We start from the raw sequence: 24,142 nt of genomic DNA, 5'->3' as shown, positions 1-24,142 counted from the left end.
AGCCTTGTAGGAAAGGTAAAAGTTTAGCAGAATAATGTACCTCAGAAATGATTCTGTGGAGCACCATGTTTGTAACCTAGGTAAGGTCTCTGGTGTGTTGCCGCAGGGAGTAAAACCAGAAAGTGTGACTCAGAAACAGTGTTTTCAGGATAGAACATATCTTCTAAATTTTGCAGGAGACACTGTATTTAAAAAATAGTGAAGTCTGGTTGAGCAAATAAAATTTGGCATGCAGGTTAGTTTTATTAGATTGTGAAGCCTTGGAAGTTCTTATCATATGTAAGACATTAAGTACATTTCCTTTACTTTGCCACATTTCCTTTCTTATGGGGTGGTTGGGAGTTCGTGTAAAGTACCTGAAATAGTGCCTGCATGGCGAATGTACTCACTTAATGAGAGATAATTACTGTTGCTATATTTAGAGGATTTCTTAAACACCAATTTGGGGCATTTTTCTGAATTGGAGATGAAAGTTTTCTTTAATTCTATTTTAATATAGCTGCTGAAATTTGAGGAAAGAAATTTTTAGTGATTTTTAAGAAATAGTAAAGTTTAATCATTTCGTGTCTCAGAGTACTGATTTCTAGCAAATAAATATCATATGCAATAAAATTATTTAAACATTACATGGAATTAAGTCTCTAAGTGCTAGTTTAAGTTTTTTTTTTTTTAAATAATGTCAGTTGGCTTGGTACTGTCTTATATTCAATATAGAACCATATTGTGATATTATAAATTGTGTTTTGCAGCTCTTGGATGCTTTTGGACATAAATCTAATATTAGTTTAGTCTTTGATTTTATGGAAACTGATCTAGAGGTAAGATTAAAATTCTTAAGAGAATTTGTTGTTTATCAGAAGAGTACATTTAGGGGCTGGAGCAATAGCACAGCGAGTAGGGGATTTGCCTTCCACGCGGCCAACCCGGGTTCAATTCCCAGCATCCCATATGGTCCCCAAAGCACCGCCAGGAGTAATTCCTGAGTGCAGAGCCAGGAGTAACCCCTGTGCATCACCAGGTGTGACCCAAAAAGTCAAACCCCCCCCAAAAAAAAGTACATTTATTTTACACTTCTGAAAATACTGCTAGTCAGAAGAATGCTTAATTGTGTTGAAATCTAGATGTAATTTCAAGTCAAGATTCTCCTGAGTTCTTTCATGAGAAATAGTTCCCAGATAGAACTTGAGGCCTTGCACTTGCTAGACATGTGCTCTGCGAGTTGACTTTCCCTCTTAGCCCAGTCATTAGCTGTATTCCAGTGCAAATGGATTTCATTAGCATTTGTGAATGCCAACTTTTCTATTCCTTACTGCCTTCATTTTTAGAGGAGTATTTGAGGATTTAGTTTGTGCAAATTGTTACAGAATTTCAACATTTTGAAAATGCTGTTTTAGGGACTAGAGCTATAATGAAGTGGGTAGGGTACTTCCCTTGTATGCAGCAGACCTGGGTTTAATCCCTGGTATTCTGCATGGCTCCTCATCTCTGCCAGTTGTAATCCCAGAGCTCCGATGCAGGATTAAGTTCTGAGCACTCCGGGTGTGATCACAAAAACAAAAGCAAAAACATAAAAAAAAAAAAATGCTGTTCTTTAAAAAGCCAAAACCATCTGTTCTTAGGGTTGGGGACCATTTTGTCCAAGGCAGGCACTTTACTCACTCTGCTATATCTCTAACCCCGAATCCTGGAGCACTGGTATTCCCAAGCCATCTTCTAACCAGACCCAGTCCTGTTTATAGATCAGATAGGATCAGGGTGTTCAGTTCAGGATGTATTGCAGTTTCTTGCGTAGTTAAATGTACATTCAATTTACGAGCTAGTAATACCAATCTAGGTATTTATCCGAGAGAAACAAATATGTCTCTGCTGAAATCAGATGGTATGGATGTTTAATTTTATTCATAATTGCTCAAAACAGAAAACAACTCAAGTTATCCTTGATGTAACAATAGTATAAACAAAGTAAGTAGCACTGTAGCACTGTCTTCCCCATTGTTCATCGGTTTGCTCCAGTGGGCCCAGTAACGCTCTCCATTGTGAGACTTGTTTTACTGTGTTTGGCATATGGAATACATCACGGGTAGCTTGCCAGGCTTTGCTGTGCTGGCAAGATACTCTCGGTAGCTTACTGGGCTCTCCGAGAGGGCCGGAGAATATTATAGAATGGTGTTTAGAAATTTTAAACAATACCACTAGAACAGGCTGGAGAGATAGTAAAGTGGGTGACTTTGCACACAGCTGGCTGGGGCTTGATCCCCAGCACCCCATATGGTCTCCTGAGCCCTTCCAGGACTGATCCCTGAACTCAGAGCCAGGAATAAACCCTGACCGCTGATGGGCCTGGCCCGAAACCCCCAAAAATAAGAATCACTGCTGGAGCTGGAGACAAAAGTTCAGCAGGTAAATGGCTTTGTATGCGGCTGAATAGGTTCCTTGCCCTGTACCCCATATGGTTCCAAGCCCTGCCAGGAATGTTCTGCGAGCCCTGAGTCAGTGATAAGCCTGAGCACCACTAAATGTGACCCCAAAACCTTCCTTCAAAAAACTGAAATATGCAGCAGATGATGAGAAAATCAGGCTCAGAAGACTGTGTATTAGATGATTCACTTACATGATAGTCTGGAGATCAAAAATGGACTCAAGCTTATGCCTTGCATGTGGAGGTCCAAAATTTGATCTTGAGTGTCACATAACCCTTGAGTAGCGCTGGGTATGGATGTGATGGCCCTGGGGACCCCCAGCACTGTTCACCCAGGCAATGTCATCACCAGGCCTCAACATTGAACCATCAGCCCATGCAGCAATACTGGGAGTGGCCTCTGTGCTCCTGAGCACTTCTGGAGAGCCTCACCTTAAAAACTAAAGAGACATTAGAGATCAGTTATTGTCAGTGTTGGTAATGGAGGGAAGGATTGAGTACAGAGGGGGTCTAAAGAAATTTTTAAGAGTTCATTGAATTTTATTTTTATTATGGTAGTAGTTATATAACTAAAAGGGGTGCATTTTATCTAAATCTTGGCTTATACCAAGAGAAATAAATTTATAGCTCAAAAAGCTGGTTTAGGAATTAACTAATGTTAATTGCAAGTCACAAATAATGCCATCAGAACTCTCTGTTTTAACTCAGTTCTATTTTATTCATTGCCTTTGTTTTGGGCCTGTATTCAGGTACCTCTAGCTCATATCCTTAGAGTTAAATAATCCTGGAGGAAAGAAAATGCTTTATCTGCTTGGAATCTAGCTTCATTCCCATGGACACTAGCACAGGTACTTGGTTGACTGATTTGGCTTGCATCATACACATCCCTGAATCTGTCTCTTGACCAGCAAACTGCACTGTGATGGCTGGGTAATGGATCGGCCTCTGGAGGCCGTAAGTAATGATCAGTCCTGTTTTAGCTATATGCACCAAGCTGGAAACAGGTAGGTTCCCAAAGGAATGAGTGCTCAGCCCTATTATCTGAACAGTCTTATGTCCTGGGGCAAGCACAAACAACAGATGGTTTGCTACATTCATGCCTAAAAGCAAAAAGTGAGAAGATAAAGCGCTGCCTTTCCCACCCCCCACAGCCAGCCAAAGATAACGTAATTAGAAATTCTGACATTGCTTCTAAGGAAACTTAAGGCACCCTCTCTTGAGAGTCTCCTGTGTGAATGAACTCATTTTATGTCAACAAATGATTTTATATGCTGGGCTTTATTTGAAATAATGAAGTATGGTTGTATTATATACCTGCTTTGTAGGTGATTATAAAGGATAATAGTCTTGTGCTGACACCATCACACATCAAAGCCTACATGCTGATGACTCTCCAAGGGTTGGAGTATTTACATCAACATTGGATCCTACACAGGGTAAGATTTTGAACTCAGTCTTACTGGTGTGGACAAGTTTTTCAGATGTTTCATACACATGTTTTATGTAACCAATTTTGTTCATAACTGGTCTGTGTCTGTGAATTGACCATACAAAGATAGAGCTGGACTATTTGTCCCAACTTCTTCCTCTATATCTGCTCAGTTCACCCAGTGGTGCTTGTGAGAACACTAAAAACTTGTTAACCCTTTTATTAAAAATAAATTCCCTATTCCCATTCATCTTCCCTTCATTGTTGATGATGATACTGCGATGATGAAGGGTCGCCCACACGCCTGACTGTGATGCCCCTCCCTCCTGGTGTGTGCCAGGGGCTGCACATTGGAGTGCAATGCTGAAGCAGTTGGCTCAGATGCTCACTGGGCCTGACCTTCTGTTTTTTATTTTGTTTCTGGGTCACAACCGGCTGTACACAGGGCTTCATACTGGCTCTGCACTCAGAAGTTTTTCTTGGCAGTGTTCCTGGGATAGAACGTGGGTGGGTTGTGTGCAAGACAAGTGCCTTACTTGTTGTACTATCTCTCTAGCCACCTCTATTTTTCTTATTATGGCTATGTTGTTTACAATATTATTAATTTTTTTTGGTGGGTAGTGCTTAGTTAAAAAAAATCTTTATTATGGTTTGGGGGCCATACCCACAGTGCTCAGGGCTTATTCTTGGCTCTGCACTCAGGGATCACTCCTGCGGGAGCTCATACAGAGTGGGAATTAAACCTGGGTCTGCTTAATGCAATGCAAACACTCTTACCTGGCACTGTTAGTGTTTTTGCTCTGAGCAGACACTGTTACTACACCACCATTTGCACCAGTAGCACTCCTTTGGCTGTCATGCTTATACCCAGGCACGTAAGGGTGACACTCTTGAGTTGGGGAATGAATATTTGAGTGGCACTGCTTACTGGGCATTGTACACCTGGGTGGTGTTTACACACACATGCCTGCAGTACAGCTGGAAATTGCTTATGGTGCCAGAGATCACAGAGCAGAGCTGCCAGGTCAGGCTCAGTGTAGGTGACTGTACTGGGGTTTTGAGCTTGTGACCATATACTTGCAGGGCAGCTGGTCTACGCTAATGAGTTATTCCTTAAGGTCCCTATTTTTTGAACTTCAGAAATGAAAGAGACCCAATTCTTCTGGCTGTTTTTTTTTTTTTTAATTGATGAAGTTGCTAAGTGACCAGACCAGGATTATATGTTATTTTCAGGATCAGTAGTTAATAAGTGACAGTGCCAGAACCTAGATCCTTTGGCTTTAGACCATTGTTCTGGGACCGGAGGAGGTACAGGGCTTAAGGCTCTTCTCATGCATGCAGCTAACCTCTGCATGTGCATCCCCCTACTGCATATGGACACCTGAGCACACTGCCAGGAGTGACCTCTGAGCACAGCTGGGTGTGGCAAAATTCCTGCCCTCAAGATGTTTCTAAAAGAGCCCGAGATGTATAGTACAACAGTTAAGGTACTTCCCTTGCACCTGTCTGGCTCAGGTTTTTCCCCAACACCCGATATGGTCCTTGAGCACAGAGTCAGGAGTGAGTCCTGATGGGGCCAGAGTGGTAGCACAGCGGGTAGGGTGTTTGCCTTGCACATGGCGGACCCACGTTCGTTCCCAGCATCCCATATGGTCCCCAAAGTACCGCCAGGAGTAATTCCTGAGTGCAGAGCCAGGAGTAACCCCTGAGCATCGCTGGGTGTGACCCAAAAAGCAAAAAAAAAAAAAAGAGTGAGTCTTGAGTGCAGTTGGGTGTGGCCTCAAGTGCCTTTTCCTCTCCCCCCCCCCCCCCAGCCTTTGAATGGCTCCTCATAAACACTCAAAAAATGTGTTTTTTTGTATATGGTAATAACAGCACTATATATGCACTTTAGTAAATTTAGACACTTGGGGGTCTGGGATTAAACTGTCTGCCATGCAAACATGGTTACAGGGTCAAATCCCTGGTATCCCACGTACTCAAAGTGAAATTCTTTATTATTTATTTTTTATTTAAGGAAGGACCACACCCAACAGTACTCAGGACTTACTCCTTATCAGAGATCACTCCTAGCAGGGCTTTGGGGAACCATATGGGGTGTTGGGGACCAAATCCAGGTTGACCTCGTGCAAAGTAAGTAGGTGCTCTATCCTCTGGCCCCCAGTTGTGAACCTTTAAATGTATGAGGCCCTGGGTTTTAACCGTGACACTCCCCTCCCCAAAATAGCACTGTAGTACTGTCCTCCCGTTGTTCATCAATTTGCTCAAGTGGACACCAGTAACGTCTCCATTGTGAGACTTGTTACTGTGTTTGGCATATCGAATACGTCATGGGTAGCTTGCCAGACCTTGCCATGTGGGCAGGATACTCTTGGTAGCTTGCCAGGATCTCCCCAAAATAAAATATAAAAATATCAATCATGGGCATACAGAACATTGATGGGTGCACACCTTTGGTGGGTGTGGCAGGGTGGGCTGGGGGTTGGGTTTGGTGTGAAGAAGGTTGGGGCCACACTTCAGCTTCCAAAGGTTCTTCATAGAAAATTATTAATACAGCAACTTTGTGAAGTAGGTAACTTGAAGTTGGGTATCTTAAGGTTTCACTTTATATGTGACCAATCTTACGTTGATTTTTAATAGTATTTTACATCAGTCTAAAATATAATGAGGGGTCAGAGCAATAGTACAGCGGGTAGGGTGTTTGCCGTGCATGCGGCTGACCCAGGTTCGATCCCTGGCGTCCCATATGGTCCCCCAAGCACCGCCAGGAGTAATTCCTAAGTGCAGAGCTAGGAGTAACCCCTGAGCATCGCTGGGTGTGGCCCCCCAAAACCAAAATATAATTAAAAATAAAATGTGATGATACTGGCTGAAGTGATAGTACAGTGTGTAAGGTTATTGTTTTGTATCAAATCAACCAGAATTTCTTCTCTGGCATCCCATATGGTTCCCCAGAATATCGCCAAGAATAGTTCCTGAGTAAGCCCTGAGCATGGCTGGGTGTAGCCCCAAAACAACAAAATATACGTAAATGTGGGCGTTACCCTGTTGTTAATAAGTTTAGAGGTAAGCCAACTGAATGTATCATGATGTCATTCTACCTCATCCTGTTAACCTTTTAAAAAACTCCATGATACAGGATCTAAAGCCAAACAACTTGTTGCTAGATGAGAATGGAGTTCTAAAACTGGCAGATTTTGGCCTCGCAAAATCATTTGGGAGCCCCAATAGAGCCTATACACATCAGGTAGTGACCAGGTAAGAATCACTTAAGTGACTTAAATCTTTTATTATATAGGATGTTAATCATAAGTAAACACTGTTTGGCTTCTCTGAAATATTTTTTTTCCTCTGAATTATTTTGTCAGATTTCAGGAATGGTTGATCTTTTAAAATTGTAGACTATTTATGTTAATGTATTTCTTTTTTTTAATGGGATAGAGGGGTCCTCACCTGCCAGTATTTGGGGCTACTCCTAACTGTGCTTGCAGTGGTTCTTGGGGTCCCACGCAGTTCCAAGGATAGAATCTGGGTCAGCAGCACGCACGGCAAGCACCTTAACCCCTGTACTATCTCTCCAGCCCCTGATTTAAAAAACTACAATGTTTCTTTCAAATGCAATTGAATTAGTTTAGTTCTGGGTATTAGTTCAGTTTTACTTACACCTAAGAGTAATTTATAGTTCTTGTACATTTTTTTAGGTAGTTTTCAAACTTCTTGAACAATCAGCTGACTTTGGGGGAAGGGTCTTATGTCTTATGTAAATTTCATTGATTAGTTCTGATGACACATTTTATGTCAATGTACTATATAAAAAGTGTTGATATGTATATGCAGAGGTGGCTTGGGTCACTCCTGGCTATGCTCATAGTGTACACTTGGATATGTACTGAGGGATCTCTCTTTGTGGTACTGTGGGGAAGACCATATGTGGTGCTAGAGATTGAACTGAGGTCAGCTCATGCAAAGCAAGCACCTTAACCTCTCTCTTTATTCATGGCTTGTGATACTTTGAGTTTTTCATATTACCACTTGTACTTCTTTAGGTTTGGGGCCACACCTGGCAGGGTTCTGCATCATCTTGGTGGGACTCTTGGAACCATATGTAGTGCTAGGGATCAAATAGGGTAGGCTACGTTCAAGGCAAGCACTCTGATTCTCTCTCTGGCCCCAGGACCATCTTTAATTTTCTTTTCTTTTTTTTCTTTTCTTTCTGCTTTTTGGGTCACACCCAGCAATGCTTAGGGGTTACTCCTGACTCTGCATCAGGAATTACTCCTGGCGGTGCTTGGGGCACCATAGGGGATGCTGAGGATTGAACCCGAGTGGGCTGCGTACAAGGCAAATGACCTACCCTTATACTGTCGCTCTGGCCCCAGGCCATCTTTTCTTGAGTTAATAAAAGAATTTAGTCAGTGCTTTGATGTGCTTCACTGAGTTTATTCTTGTCTTTGGACTGCACCTGCTGTGCTCACAGCTTACTCCTGACTCTTGTGGTCAGGGATTGCTCTTGATAGGTCCTGGGGTTGAACCTGGTTGGCCGCATGCCAGGTAAGTGCTCTTCTGTACTAGTATCTCTGTCCCCACACTGGGAAACGGTGTGTAAAGTTCCTACCTTGCTTGCATCTGACTTGGGTTCGATCTCCACCATCCCTGAGCACCACCAGGAGTGATTTCCGATTGCAGAGCCATGTTTAACCTCTGAGCATTGCCGGGTGTGGCCCGCCCATCCTCCTCCCGAAAAGAAATGCCTTGGAGTTAGGGGATGTAGCTGAATAACAGAGCATAGTCCTTGTATGTACGAGCCCTGGGTTCAGTTCTCCTAAGCCCCATCTCACATTCTGTAGATAAAATTCTCCAGTAATTCCATGCTAAAATGATTCTTTTTCTTTTCAGGTGGTATCGGGCCCCTGAGTTATTATTTGGTGCCAGAATGTACGGTGTAGGTGTGGACATGTGGGCAGTTGGCTGTATATTAGCAGAATTGCTTCTGAGGGTAAGTCTTGTATTGATGTACATACCTCATTAGGTATCTGTTCTTATATTTAAGAATTTTCTTCCCAGGGTCAGAGCAGTAGTACAGCAGGCAGGGTGCTTGCCTTGCACGTAGTGATCTGGGTTTGATCCCCAGCATCCCATTGTCCCATATGGTCCCCTGAGCATCACTGGGTATGTCCCCAAAACCCAAAATCCAAAATAAAAAGAAAAAAATTTATCTTCCCAGAGTGGAAAGACACTGTTCAGATAAACAAAAAAAATCAATGCGAGGCTAGAGTGATAGTATAGCGGTAGGGTGTTTGCCTTGCACGCAGCCAACCTGAGTTCGATTCCCAGCATCCCATATGGTCCCCTGAGCACTGCCAGGAGTAATTCCTAAGTGCAAAGCCAGGAGTAACCCCTGTGCATTGCCAGGTGTGACCCGAAAAGCAAAAAAATCAATGAGCAGAACTGTTAAAAGAAAAGAAAAAAACCACTTCTCCCTACATGCAGAATCATAATGTGAGACTAGAGCACCTCTCATTTGGAGCCATTGATGTTTTATTAGAGATCTCTGTGATCTGAAATTAAAAAAAAAAACAGCTTTATTGATTTGGAATATGGTAGTGTCTCTATAGCAACTAGATGTGTGTAGGATGAACTTTTGTACTCCTGGGGCTTAATTTTTGTTTGGGCTACCTGAAAGTACAGTTGAGATGGGACTGGAACAATAGTACTATGGGTAGGGCACTTCTCTTGCATATGACTGACCCAGATTCAAACCACGGCATCTGATATGATCCCTGAAGCACTACCAGGAATAATTCTTGATTGCAAAACCAGGAGTAACCCCTGAGCACTGTCAGGTGTCCCCCTGCCCCCCCAAAAAAAAAAGTAGAATTGAAGAGATATTTATACAACTCATAGTAAGTGGAACTCTGTGCAACTGTAAATATATGTAAGAGGCTCATTTTAGCTCTGATTTGGCAAAGCATACCTCGTCTGTTGTATTCCTCTGAGACCATCTTAACACTCTCTTTGACTGGAGATAAAGATACTGACTTAGAAACTTCTTTAGGTAAAAAGATTAGTTTAGGCTGGGGAGATAGCTCAGAGGGCTAGGATATGTGCTCTGCATGCAGGAGATCATGCCTGGGTTTAATTTCTGACAATGCATGATTCTTTGTGTACTCTTAGGAGTGGTTCCTGAGCATCAGTGGATATGGCCCCAAAACAAAAACAACAAAAGTTTAGTCCTTCTGAACAGTAAGGATCAAGGAATACTGGAGAATCCTTCTGAAGCTGAGAGATTGTTCACTCTACATTCTAGATACCAGGCCCTACCCTCCCTTCCTGTAAGCCGTATATATTGAAATAAATGTGACACAGGACACAAATACAGCTTTCTTGTTCCCTTGAACACAGAAAATGCTTCTGCATACCAGAGAAAAAAGGTTTTTTTTTTTTTTGATGTGTTGGGGCCATATCCCTTAGTGCTCGGAGGACTGTTTGATGCTGGGACTGAATCCTGGCCTTCTGCAAGCAAAAGCTTTACGCTCAGTTCTTTGACTGTCTCTCTGCCAAGTTTATCTCTTAAATGTCTTTTTTAGTATATTTTCAGCTTTTGAGCTCATCCATTTGGCAGCTTACGGAAGAAATCAAGACATAAATTTCTTGAAATTTCTTTCTTTCAGGTTCCATTTTTGCCTGGAGACTCAGATCTTGATCAGCTTACAAAAATTTTTGAAACTTTGGGCACACCAACAGAAGAACAGTGGCCTGTAAGCTTTCATATTTTCTTCTTTGAAGTTTAGTTAAGTTTCTGTAAAATTACTTAATTGTTATATCCTTTGTATAGAGCAACCACGTGGAAACTGCTTAAATATGTTGTCTTAGTTTTTCCTTTTTTGTCTTAAATACTCCTTGCACAACTTGTATGAAGTGAAAGGTTAAAATTGTGATCCAGAGTGATAGGATAGTGGGTAGGACATTTGCCTTGCACATGGCCAGCTCGGCATCCCATCTCATCCCTCAAGCATCGCCAGGAGTAATTCCTGAGTGCACAGCCAGAAGTGACCCCGGTAGATCATCAGCTTTGGCCCAGCTGCCCCCCCCCCCCGCCCCACCAAATTGTGATCTGTTTACATTTAGCCTTTTGATAGAATATGTGATTACTTATGTTGTTAAGCCTATACATTAATTTGGTGTAAAGCATAGCTAAGGATGTGTACACACAAGCATACAAGGCCAGTATATCTCCCTGGTTCTTTATTTTTTTTGGCTTTTTGGGTCACACCCAGCAAGAGGTTATTTCTGGCTCTGCACTCAGAAATCACTCCTGGCGGTGCGGGGGGAGCCATATGGAATGCTGGGGATCGAGCCCAGGTCAGCCACACGTAAGGCAAATGCGCTCTCCACTGTGCTATCTCTCTGGCCCTCTCCCTGGTTCTTAAGTATCTTACCCATTATATTGCCAACAAAAAGTACTAAGTGTGGGTGAAGAAGACATAACATGGTAAAGGCACTAGCCTTGCATGTGGTCAACCCGGATTCTATCCCCTGCACCTTGTATGGTCCCCATAGCCTTTATAAGAATGATCCCTGAGCACATGCCTGAAGCGCTATTCTGTTCCACCTAGCAGTGTTCTGGGGCTGAATGAAGTCAGGGCCTCACTCAGACATGTGCTCTACTACTTGTATTATTTTTTGGCCTCCTCAACTTTATATCTAAATTTGCTATATGTTCCAGTTGAAAAACATTGTCCTAATAGCTATGATTTGTTCATTATGTCATGTAATACCATTCATTGGAAACATTTCATAGATTTTATATTTAAACCACATTTAGTTATGTTTCCTTTAATTCAATAGTCCTATTAGGTAGGTGCTATTTGCATTTTACAGATGAGAGAATTGCAGAGTAGTGAAATTAAGTGATTTATCCAAGAGAATTTTGCAGGGAGAATAATGAACCTGTTCTGTTTCCTAATTGTGGTGATTTTACAAATTATTTATGTGTTCAAATTGATAGACCTGTACTCAATTAAAAACAAAACAACAAAACAAAACCCAGTTTAATTCAAGTACTTGTTTGATTTGATTTGTTTCCCCCTGCTGGGTGCTGACTCCTGGCTGTGCTTGGGGTACCCTATGATGCTGGGTTCAGCAGGCATAGTTGGAGCTCCAGCCACTGAGCTCGCTCTCAGGCCTTTAGGACTTTTTTTTTTAACTGTTGGAGATTTGAAAAGGCTCTATTTGTACCTCTAGCAGAAGAAATCTAAATTTAGACAATTTAAATAAGGTATATGACTATTAAATTGTTTTTTTGAGGATTCAGAATAATTTTTTTATTTCTACCGTATAGGACTTTTCTTTTTTTTTTTTTTTGTAAGAGTGCTGCTATTTATTCAGCCACTGATTAGCTGATTGAATTGTTTATGAACTCCACCTTACTTTTTTTTTTCCATTTTTTATAATTTTATTTATTGAATCACCATGAGAGCAGCTACAAAGCTTTTGGGTCTAAGTCTCGGTCATACAATGAAACACCCATACCTTCACCAGTGCCCATTCTCCACCACCAAAAACCCCAGTATACCCCCATCCCACACCCTCCCCCTACCTTGGGGTCTCGTTAGGGTGGGGAGGACAGGCCCGCCTCCCCCCACCGTCCTGTTAGGCCTAACAAGTTTCGTCACTGCGGGCCCAAGCCTGACTGTCCAATGGCCTCTGGAGGATGACGGCCACTGTGCCGCCAAGGGGGACCAGGCAGAGTGACAACACCATTTCCTCCCTGGGGTGACCCAGTGACAGTAACCTACTGTGAGGTCCAGACACATTTCTGCCAAAAGCCACTGGGTTTCGAGATTTGTTTCTGAGTCTCTGGGATCATGGCCATTAAGCAGCTTGATCAGGAGCCAGAGAGGTCGTTCGTGGACGATGACTTGGGGTTTCGTTGGGACGGGGAGGACAGGACCGGCTCCACCCCCATCCCATGAGGCCCAACAAGTTTCGTCACTGCGGGCCCAAGCCTGACTGTCCAATGGCCTCTGGAGAATGACGGCCACTGAGCTGCCAAGGGGGAGCAGGTAGAGTGACAACACTCTTTCCCCTCTGGGGTGGCCCGGCAACAATAACCTACTGTGGGGTTTGATGCATTTCTGCCAAAAGCCACTGGGTTTCAAGATTTGTTTCTGAGTCTCTGAGATCATAGCCGTTAAGCAGCTTGAACAGGAGCCAGAGAGGCCGTTCATGGGCGATGACTTGGGGTCTCGTTGGCATGGGGAGGACAGGCTCAACTCCACCCCCATCCTGTGAGGCCCTGCGTGTCTCGTCACTGGGGGCCCAAACCTGACTGTCCAGTGGCCTCTGAAGGATGGCGGCTACTGGGCCACCGGGGGGGTAACAGGCCAAGGCATGAAACCTATTCCCACCTGGGTTGGCCCAGCACTGGTAATTTACTGCAGGGACCGGACGCATTTCTGCCAAAAGCCGCTGGGTTTTGAGATTTGTTTCTGAGTCTCTGGAATCATGGCCATTAAGCAGTTCAATCAGGAACCAGAGAGGCCTTGCTTCCAGTTATATAGCTGAGCTGGAGGTGGTTTGTGGGTGTGTCTCCCACATACCTAACTTTTGGCCGTGTACTTTCTTGGTAAACTTTGCCCCAAGTTTTTGGGGTCTGGCCAGAGGCACAGCAGCAATTTTGGGGTATCTGGAAGTCTGAAGGCGCCATCAGGCTGCTGATGCACTCACCTCACAGGTACAGGTTGACCTGCTGGCGGCACCATACCCTACCCCCCACCCCCGCCCCCGTATAGGACTTTTGAAGGGGGATTGCTTTAGGAAATTCTTTAACTTAATAGACAATAGGCTCCTTCTAGTGGAAATCTTATGTTTTTACGGTAGCACTGTAACATTGTCCTCCCGTTGTTCATCGATTTGCTCCACCGGGCACCAGTAACGTCTCCATTGTGAGACTTGTTACTGTTTTTGGCATATCAAATACGCCACGGGTAGCTTGCCAGGCTCTGCCATTGTGGGCAGGGTACTCTTAGCTTGTCAGGCTCTTCAAGAGGGATGGAGGAATTGAACCAGGGTCGGCTGCGTGCAAGGCAAGCGTCCTACCCGCTGTGCTATCGCGCCACCCATGTTTTTACAGTAGAGCTGGGGTGTTTTGTTTTTATTAATTTCCTGATGTCCTGTTTCTAATTTTTCATTTGGGGGCCACACCTTTTTTGTTTTGTTTTGTTCCGCCTCTCTGGAAAGAAAGATGGCGGCCGCACGGGAGCCTTGTGGACAGCAGGTTTGAGCCGGGCTCGGCGGAAGCGGCGGGGACCTCATGGGAAGGGGGGCTTTGTGGGCCGTCCCCCACGCCCCACCGAGGTCGCCGGCTGCCCCCCACGAGCGGCTCTCCTGCACGGCCACGGCCCCGGAGGCACAAGGACTTAGCACAGAGAACCAGCAGCTTGGAGCAGAAAAGCAAATGGACTTGTGTTGAACCGCGCCACCAAGCCTGCCCGGAGGGGAAAGGGCATTGACCGGCCCGCCCGCTCCTCTCTGGAAAGAAAGATGGCGGCCGCACGGGAGCCTTGTGGACAGCAGGTTTGAGCCGGGGCTGGCGGGAGCGGCAGGGACCTCATGGGAAGGGGGGCTTTGTGGGCCGTCCCCCACGCCCCACCGAGGTCGCCAACTGCCCCCCACGAGCGGCTCTCCGGCACGGCCACGACTCCAGGGCACAGAAACCAATCTCTTAACTAGCTAACTTTTAATAGAAATTCTTCCAGGGTTAATAAGTAAAATAGCAGAAATCCATCATTTTATTCTTAAACCAAGTCGTAGAAAGCAAATCATTTCACAACGCTGTTTCAGCATATCTGATTGTGGGGGGTGGGTCGTAAACTCTAAACAATAATTGTGCATCTTCTATCGAAACAATCTATCTAGTCAAAGTAGATAGAGTATTAACTAGAACTCATCTGCCTCACAAGAATTGAGAGGGGTGGGAGGTGGGGGTCTATTGGGGTTCGGGGTTAAAAATAAGTATTGGTAAAGGGAAATGTGTTTGATATTTACATGACTGAGACCTAAACCCGAAAGCTCTGTAACTTTTCCCACAGTGATTCAATAAATAAATAAATTAAAAAAAAAAAAAAGAAAATGCACCATACCTGGGTTTAATCCCCAGAAACCCACCACCCACCCCCCAAGCCCTTCTGGGAGTGATTCTTGAGTGCAGGGCCAGAAGTAAGCCCTGAGCACTGCGGGTGTGGCCCAAATGTGGGGTGGGGTGCGGGATCCTTTTTGTTGTTCATTTTGCTCTTGGGCCACACAGCTGTGCTAAGGGTTTACTCCTGGCTCTGCTCGGGAATCACTCCTCAAGTATGCTCAGGGAACTACATGAAATCATCTGCATATTTCTTCTCTCCAGCACCTAATTAAGTTTCTTATTTTGAAACTGTTATAGATTAAATGCAATTGTAAGAAACCATAGCAATTATCCCTGGTGCTTTTTTTTTTTTTTTTTTTTTGGCAGGGAGGACAGTTTGGTATCACTCCTGTTTTATTTGGGAACCTTATGGTGCTAGGGATCAAGCATGATGGGCGGTGTGCAGGGAAAGCACCTTAACCCCTGTACTGTCTCTCCATCCTTTTCCTAGAGCCCTGTTATATAGCTTTCCACATAGTAACTTCTTAGGAAATTAGTGCAGCATTACATCTTGGATGTTGACATTGATGTTAAGACATAGCACATTACCACAGAGACCTTTCATGTTGTCTTTTTATAGTTACAGTCACTTCCACCCAATGCCTTCCTTAATCTGTTACCAGTTCTATCATATCTTTTCAAGAATCTTCATCAGTGGGATCATATAATATGTTAGCTTTGGTGGGGCTGGAGCGATAGCACAGCAGGTAGCGCGTTTGCCTTGCATGAGGCCAACCTGGGTTCTATTCCCAGCATCCCATATGGTCCCCCAAGCACCGCCAGGAGTAATACCTGAGTGCATGAGCCAGGAGTAACCCCTGTGCAATGCCGGGTGTGACCCAAAATACGAAAAAATAAATATGTTAGCTGTGGGGACCTTTTCTACATTCAAGTACAGTCTCTGTAAGGCCAGAGTGATAGGACAGCGGGTAGGGCATTTTCCTTGCACGGGGCCAACCCGGGTTCAAGCCCCAGCATCCCAAATGGTCCTCCAAGCACTGCCAGGAGTAATTCCTGAGTGCAGACCCAGGAGTAACCCCTGAGCATTGCTAGGTGTGACCCAAAACCAAAAAAAAAAAAAAAGAAAGAAAAGTACAGTCTGTAAATTCACCTATATTGTATCAATAATTCTTTTTTATTGTCATGAACTATGAATGTTCTACAGTTTAACCATTTCATTGAAGGTTTTTTGCGTCTGGGGTCTATTGAATAATAAAGCTATGGGACGCTAGAGAGATAGTATAGCCAGTAGGGTGTTTGCCATGCATGCAGCTGACCTGGGTTCGATCCCTAGTATCCCATATGGTCCCCCAAGCACCACCAGTACTGGGAGTAATCCCTGAGTATTGCTGAGTATTACCCAAAAAGCAAAAAAAAAAAAAAAGATAAAAAGAAGGAAAACTAGGGTTGCAGTCAAGCATTCATGTATAGATTCTTAAATAAGCACAAATTGGTATTTTTCCCCTCTAGGATACAGGATAGGAATGCAGCTGTTGAGTTGTATTGTAGTTTAATATTTATTTTATACAACTGTTATTTTATGTTCAAAATGAACTAAAAAACTATGTTCTTAACAGCAATGTAGAATAATTCAGCTTCTCTGTGTAACGTTCTCAGGATATGGTGGTGTTTTCATTATTTTATTTTAGGTATCCTGATGGGTGCATTGTGATGATTCATTGTAATTTTTTTAACTTTTTTTTTTTTTTTTCAAATTTTTGGGTCATTCTTGGTGATGCTCAGGGGTTACAACAAGAATTATGTTAAACCTGCTCATCTCTTGATGTGTATAACGTATAGTATTGACTCTTCCAATTCATGAATACGATAGGTCTCACAGTCTTTTTACAACTTTTGATTTAGTCAATGTAATGTAGCTTAGTATAGGAGTTCTGTACCTAAGCAGTTTTATTGTTTCGGGGATAGAAGCCCACTCAGTGGTACAGGCAGGAGGAGGGATCATTTCCAGCAATGCTTTGTGGTCCTTGGAATTCCCAGGATTTAACTTGGGTTCTTATGCAAGGCATTCACTCCAACCTCTTAAACCATCTCCTACGCCCCTTATTCTTTTTGAGTGCTTTTAAATGGCACTTGTTTTTAATTTTAGTGTCTCCTTGTCCATTACTTGCATTTAGAATTATTATGTTTTAGTATGTTTATCTTATATTCTGCAGCTGACTGCTCACTAATTCTAAGAGGTTTAAAATTTATTACTTGGAATTTTCTGTATAGATTATATCTTCCTTGTGTTTATTTCTTTCATTTGAGATTTTGTGTGCTTTTCAAGTCTTTTACTCGCTTTAATTATCAACATAATTTTTCAGGACATGTGTAGTCTTCCAGATTTTGTGACATTTAAAAGCTTCCCTGGAATCCCGTTACAACACATCTTCAGTGCAGCAGGAGATGATTTACTGGATCTCATACAAGGCTTATTCTTATTTAATCCGTGTACTCGAATTACAGCTACACAGGTATTTCAGTTTATCTTCTTTGAGGATTATCTTTTGTTTTGAGGGGTTAGGGGTTGTTCCCAAGCAGTTCTCAGGCAAGTCATGTGTCATGGTATAGGCTTTTATAGTTCAGCAGCACGGTAAGGGTGTGACGGGTCTAAGAAGTGCAGTGCCAGGGATTGAACTTGTGGTTCGCACATACAAAGTATGTGCTCTAGACCTTTGAGCTCTCACCTTGCTCCTCTTGAGTATATTAAGTGTAACATCAGTAAAATAAAAATAGAATTTCATAGCAGCTGTAACAATTTCTAAATATTGGGAGGATTTGTTTTTGCTTTGTTCTAAAGAATACTATCCCCACCCCCCCCGCCAAGGTGTTCAAGTACCATTCAGAATACATCATATACAACTACAGGAGATTTATTTGGAAAAAATATATATATTTCATAATTGACTTATAAGTAGTTTAGAGGAAGGAAAACACAGTTTTTGTACTTAAAAGATAGACAGGCTATAAGGCTGGAGAGATAGGATAGCATGTAAGATGCTTCCCTTACATGTGGCTGACCTGGATTTGATCCCTGGCATCCCCCAAGTCTGCCAGGAGTGATCCCTGAACTTTGCCAGTGTGACCAAAAAAAAAAGAAAAAAAACTCTGGGAGGTTGGAGAGCAGGTAAGGCACTTTCTTTGCACGTAACTAACCCAGGTTCTATTCCTGGCACCACTTATGATCCCCCCTAACCCTGTCAGGTGTGATAAATACAGGGCCAGGAGAATATCCTGAGCACTGCTAGGCAGGGCCCAACCTCTCTACCTGCCAAAGAAGGAAACTGACAAAAAATGAAAGAAAGTTCATAAGTCTTTATATGTAACAATATGTTCCTATATTTTGTTAAAGTACAATAAGACAATACAAATTGGATCACCCAGAAGGAAACTATTAAATTATTATGGCTGAATATGGTTGAATAATACCATGATAAAAATAAAGTATGAATTTGTTAAACTATTTGAGAATAAAATTCTATTGGAATTTTAGTATGAAATAAAAACAAAACAAAACAAAAAACTGTACTGCTAGTAAATAGGAATAATCTTTGGCAAACCCTTCTACGTAAAACATGAAATTGTGGAGGACTGTTGGAATTTAAATCGTTTTCACTTATTGTACCTTTACAGAAGTTTCTATAAAATTAATTTATATGGGCTGGAGAGATAGTACAGGATGGTAAGGTGCTTTCCTTTCATGCAGCCAATCCTGGTTTGATCCCTAGCATTTCTAGCATTCCAGGTCCCCCGAGTCCTACCAAGAATGATCCCTGAGCACAGATCCAGAAGTAAACTCTAAACACCATGGGTATGAACTTAAACCCTAACCCCAATGCCCACCTCCAACATATGCTTTGAAATTTGAACATGTATAGATGTAGGAATTTGAAGATGGATAAATTGTGAGAAGTTCCTTAAACTATTTTTTTCTTTTTGGGATTTTTGTATTGATTGGGGGGGGCGGGGTGCAAGCCTGGCAGTGTGTATGGGGCCATGTGGTTCATTCAGCCAGCGACTCTAGGCCTGCATACAAAGCATGTGCTCCAGCCCATTCAGCCATTTCTAGCTTTCTTGTGGGATTCATCCCGGGGATGCAAGGCTGGTTTAACACTCGGAAATCAATCAACATAATCCACCATATCAACAAAAGAAAAGATAAAAATCATATGATTTCGTCCTTGACTTTGTTCCTGACCCACTCGTTGTTCAGCATTGAGTTGTTTAATTTTCAGGTGTTTGATTTGGTTCTCCGTGTCTGTGTGTGATTCACTTCTATCCTCAGTGCATCATGGTCTGAAAAGATGGCTGATACTATTTCTATCTTCCTGATTCTGTTGAGGTATGTTTTGTGTCCTAGCACATGGTCTATTTTAGAAAATGTTCCGTGTGCACTGGAGAAGAATGTGTATTCTTTCTTTTTGGGGTTAAAGCCCTGTATAGGTCTATAAGCCCTTTCTCTTCTATTTCTTCTTTCAAAGCCAATGATTCCTTGCTGGGGTTTGTTCTTGTTGATCTGTCCAAAGGTGATAAGGCGATGTTGAAGTCTCCGGCTACTATTGTGTTGCTAGCAATGTCCTCCTTAAAATCTGTTAGCAGTTGTTTTAAATATTTAGCTATTCCCTCATTAGGTGCGTATACATTTAAGAGTGTGATTTTTTTCTGTTGTACGTATCCCTTGATAAAGAGAAAATAGCCTTCACTGTCCCTTGTAATCTTTTTCAAGGTGAAATTAATGTTGTTGGATACTAGTATGGCCACCTCAGCTTTTTTGCAGGAGCTGTTTGCTTGCAGGATTGTTTTCCATCCTTTGACTTTGAGTCTGTGTTTGCTCTGAGTGTTGAGATGAGTTTCTTGTAGGCAGCAGAATGTTGGGTTCTGTCTCTGTATCCATTTTGCCACTCCGTGTGTCTTAAATGGTGAATTTAGACCGTTGACATTGAGAGAGAGTATGGTTATGGGGTTTTGTGTCATCTTTCTGTAAGGGTGTTGTTGTGGTTGTGGGGGTTGTCTTGTCTTATAGTAGCCCCTTTAGCCCTTGTTTTAGGTTTGGTTTTGAGTCTATGAAGTTCCCCAGCTGCTGTTTATCTAGAAAATACTGTAACGTTCCTTCGATTTTGAGTGAGAGTTTAGCCGGATAGAGTATTCTTGGTGAAGCATTCATTTCAGTGAGTTTTTTCACTCTATCTCGCCACTGCCTTCGGGCATGGAGGGTTTCCTCTGATAGGTCTGCTGTGAATCTAAGGGGTGCTCCTTTGTATGTGATTTCCTTTTTTGCCCTTGCTGCTTGCAGTATTGTGTCACTATCGGCAGCATCGATCATTCTAACTATAGTATGTCTTGGAGTGTTTCTATTAGGGTCTCTTTTAGCTGGCACCCTTGGGCTTCTTGAATCTGAATGGCTGTATTGTGGAGCTCTGGGAATTTCTTGGCAATGATTTGTTTAACCATGGTTTTTTCATTGGGATTGTTTCCCTGAGCTTCTGGTAGTCCAATGATTCTAATGTTGTTTCTTTTGGAATCGTCTCCTAGGCCTTTGATTCTCTGTAGAGCTATTGTGAGGTCGTTTCCCACTGTTTGTTGTTGCGTGTTGGCTTGGAGCAGCTGATCTTCCAGCTCACTGATTCTTTCCTCAGCTGTGGTCATTCTATTTTTGAGGGCACAGAGTGAGTTTTTGATTTCATCTATGGAATCTCTGATCCTTGCTATTTCTGTGCGAAACTTTCCAATTTCCGCTCTCATTTCTTCCTGTATTTTGTCGATTGTGCGATCGATTGTTTCTTTCACGTCCTCTTTCAATTTAGTGGATATCTGTCTGACTGTTTCATTGAGTTGATTGAACATCTTGATGACTTCATATCTTAATTCTTTGTCAGAGAGGTCCCTAAGGTGGCTAGCACCTACTGAGGCTTCTGGACTTGTTTCCTCGTCGTCTCCCTGTGGCGGGATTTGCGTTGTTTCTTCATGTTGATGTGTAGGTGTAGGGCATAGATTTCTTGGTTCGAGTAAACTACTTGCGGCCGAAATTAGGCCATGCCCACTTCTAAAGTGGCCACACCCCCACGGATACCTGGTGTGTGTCCCCAGAGTAAAGACTGGATGGGGAGAAGAGACCAGCTCGACTTGGGCGGCGGAAAGGGAGAGGCAGAGAGGCTCAGATCTGCTTTGTCTCCCGGCATCTGGGGGACGTCTGGGGGCTTGCACGGTGGAATCCACGTCCCGGGTTTGAGAGGTGGCAGGAAAACTGACCTGGGTGGGTGGGAAGAAGAGGCCAGCTCGGCTTGGGCGGTGTAAAGGGAGAGACAGAGAGGCTAAGATCTGCTTTGTCTCCCGCGTCTGGGGGACACCTCGGGGCTTGCACGGTGGAATCCATGTTAATGTGCTTTTTGGTTTTTTTTTTTTATTTTTTTTTTATTTTTGCTTTTTGGGTCACACCTGGCGATTCACAGGGATTACTCCTGGCTCTGCACTCAGGAATTACCCCTGGCGGTGTTCAGAGGACCTTATGGAATGCTGGGAATCAAACCCGGGTCGACCGCGTGCAAGGCAAATGCCCTACCTGCTGTGCTATCCCTTCAGCCCCTGTTTGGTTTTTTTTTTTAGTTGGAGTTGGAGAAGAGTTCTAGCCCAGCAGTGCTGGAGGACCTAGATGCCAGGGATCTATATAGGGTCAGCAAATGCCATAATCCCTATACTGTCTCTCTGACCTTACATAGGGTTTTTTTGGTTTTGGTGTTTGGGCCTGCAGGAGACTGCACTGTTCTCTTCCGGGAGCTGGTTTTTATAGTCTCTGCGTCTTGGCCGCTGATGGGATTACACGGCGCCAGGGGGCCAGTTGGTGGGTGTGACCCCCGCCTACTGGAGTTTGGAGGATCTGGGTGGAGGATACTCGACCCCAATCCGAGTAGGCTTGGAGATCTCGGCCCCGGAACCCACGTGACTTTGTCCCTCTGCCAGTACCTTCATGTGTGCGGAGAGTGGTCTCAGCATGGTGGTGGCTGGTCCTGGAGGTCTTCGGCTGCCAGAGCCCTGGTCGGGGCGGGGAGGAAAGCTCAACCCGCTCCCCTCCAAGGGACCCCGGCGAGGAACAGCCAGGCGCAGGGGCAGGAGACTGCACTGTTCTCGTCCGGGAGCTGGATTTTATAGTCTCTGAGTCTTGGCCGTTGATGGGATTACACCTTATTATGACATCTTATTATCTCACTCCTACTTTGAACAAACTGGCAGGCTACCGAATGTAGCCTGCCCACACGGCAGAGTCTGGCAAACTCCCCGTGGCGTACCCAATATGCCAAACACCAGTAACAATGATGGATCTCATTCTCTTAAAGGGCCTTGAATATAATCTCAGGTCTAGGATGAAAGAGACGTTACTGGGGCCTGCTCGAGGCAATCGACGTATAACAGGATGATTTGTGATTTGTGATTTGTGGTGTTTGGGCCACAACAGCAATGCTCAGGTACCACACTTGGCTCTGTATTCAGGCCACATGTGGGTTGCCTGGGAGACCATATCTGGTGCCAGGATTCAACCTAGCAAGCTACGTAAGGGTGTTAACCCTTGTACCTTCTCTCTGGCCCTCTCATTTTTATGCTCTCAACAGTTTTGGAGGTTAGCTTTTCAAAAAACATAGTTCATCTTTTCACTTAAGATCTATTTTTTGTGGTATCTTTTCTTTTAAAAGGCATTGAAAACTAAGTATTTCAGTAATCGGCCAGGGCCAACACCTGGATGTCAGTTGCCAAGACCAAACTGTCCAGTGGAAACTTTAAAGGAGCAGTCAAACCCAGCTGTGGCAACAAAGCGGAAACGAACAGAGACCTTGGAACAAGGTAAAAAAACAAAACAAAACAAAAACCCTTGAAGTGAGTTCAGAAAACGAAATAGCTAATTTATATCTAGTGACTGAAGGACATCTAAAAAATGTAGTTGTGAGCTATTCCCAGCACTACTTTATGAACGTAAATTACAAAGAGTGTAGGGGCTGGAGCGATAGCACAGCGAGTAGGGCATTTGCCTTCCACGCTCCCGACCTGGGTTCGGTTCCCAGCATCCCATATGGTCCCCTGAGCTCTGAGTGCAGAGCCAGGAGTAACCCCTGTGAGTCGCTGGGTGTGACCCAAAAAGCAAAAAAAAAAAAAAAAAAAAAAGAGTGGATAGAGTAGTATTTTAGCTAAATTTGCTTCCATTAAGAATTCTACTACCGGAGTGATAGTACAATGAGTGGAGTGTTTGCCTTGTGCACAGTTGACCCAAGTTTGGATCCAGGCTTGATCCCTGGCATCTAAGACGCTCTCCCAGCTCTGCCAAGAATGATTCCTGAGTGCAGCGCCAGGAGTACCCCTGAGCACTGCACAGGCACAAAAGCAAAAACAGGAAAAGAATACTTAGGTCATAGAAATGGGCACTTAGAAGTATATCTGAGTTTTGAGAATTGTGTAACTACATTATAAATTCCAGCTATTATAGAGTGTGGTTAATATTTAACAAGTGCTACTAAAAAATAATTGGTTGGAATGCAGTGGTAGCTGGTTAAAATTTTCATAAGATTACCTATGAACAACTTCATTCTTTTCCCCCTCTAGGAGTATTACCCAAGAAGCTAATTTTTTAGTTACAGAGAACACTGGACAGTATTTTACTACTGAAGAAAAAGAAGTCCAAAAGGCAAATGATGGAAAAATAGTAAACAGTAAATGCTGTAGAAGGAATCTGTAAATATTCTACACATGTAAAATATGTAAAACTGGGTTATTTTTATTAAATGTATTTTAAAACAATTCTCTTTCTTTAAATTGAAGTTCAAAAGTTCCCAGAAGCAGGGCTGGAGAGATAGCACAGCAGGTAGGGCGTTTGCCTTGCACGCGGCCGACCCGGGTTCAATTCCCAGCATCCCATATGGTCCCCCGAGCACCGCCAGGAGTAACTCCTGAGTGCAGAGCCAGGAGCAACCCCTGTGCATCGCCAGGTGTGACCCCCCAAAAAAAGTTCCCAGAAGTATAGAATTATAAATGCATTTTATTAATACAGTAATAAAAATCACTACTAGTTGCTTTGATGATATGGTCCGTACGTCATCACAGGTTTACAGTAGTGTGCAAGGCGAGCAAG

The 24,142-nt window shown here is 43.4% G+C and overlaps 1 protein-coding gene across 2 annotated transcripts in view; it reads left to right on the top strand.

The window, feature by feature from the left end:
• The window catches only part of CDK7 (cyclin dependent kinase 7), a 32,096-nt gene extending 8,285 nt beyond the window's left edge, over window positions 1-23,811 (top strand). For both annotated transcript variants that reach the window (XM_056112666.1, XM_056112667.1), the window contains 8 exons: window positions 750-818; window positions 3,745-3,855; window positions 6,988-7,106; window positions 8,745-8,844; window positions 10,520-10,606; window positions 17,355-17,504; window positions 22,716-22,863; window positions 23,617-23,811. In XM_056112666.1, coding sequence (XP_055968641.1) covers window positions 750-818; window positions 3,745-3,855; window positions 6,988-7,106; window positions 8,745-8,844; window positions 10,520-10,606; window positions 17,355-17,504; window positions 22,716-22,863; window positions 23,617-23,645 — 813 coding nt within the window. In that variant the 3' untranslated portion in view covers window positions 23,646-23,811. The remainder of the gene's footprint in view (window positions 1-749; window positions 819-3,744; window positions 3,856-6,987; window positions 7,107-8,744; window positions 8,845-10,519; window positions 10,607-17,354; window positions 17,505-22,715; window positions 22,864-23,616) is intronic.
• Window positions 23,812-24,142: the final 331 nt, after the last annotated feature.

The sequence above is a fragment of the Sorex fumeus genome, unplaced genomic scaffold (genome assembly GCF_029834395.1).
Source record: "Sorex fumeus unplaced genomic scaffold, SorFum_2.1 ptg000018l, whole genome shotgun sequence".
In the NCBI taxonomy this organism is placed as follows: Eukaryota; Metazoa; Chordata; class Mammalia; order Eulipotyphla; family Soricidae; genus Sorex; species Sorex fumeus.
The sequence above is the reverse complement of the archived record's forward strand: the minus strand, read 5'-3'. Positions and strand labels throughout refer to the sequence as shown.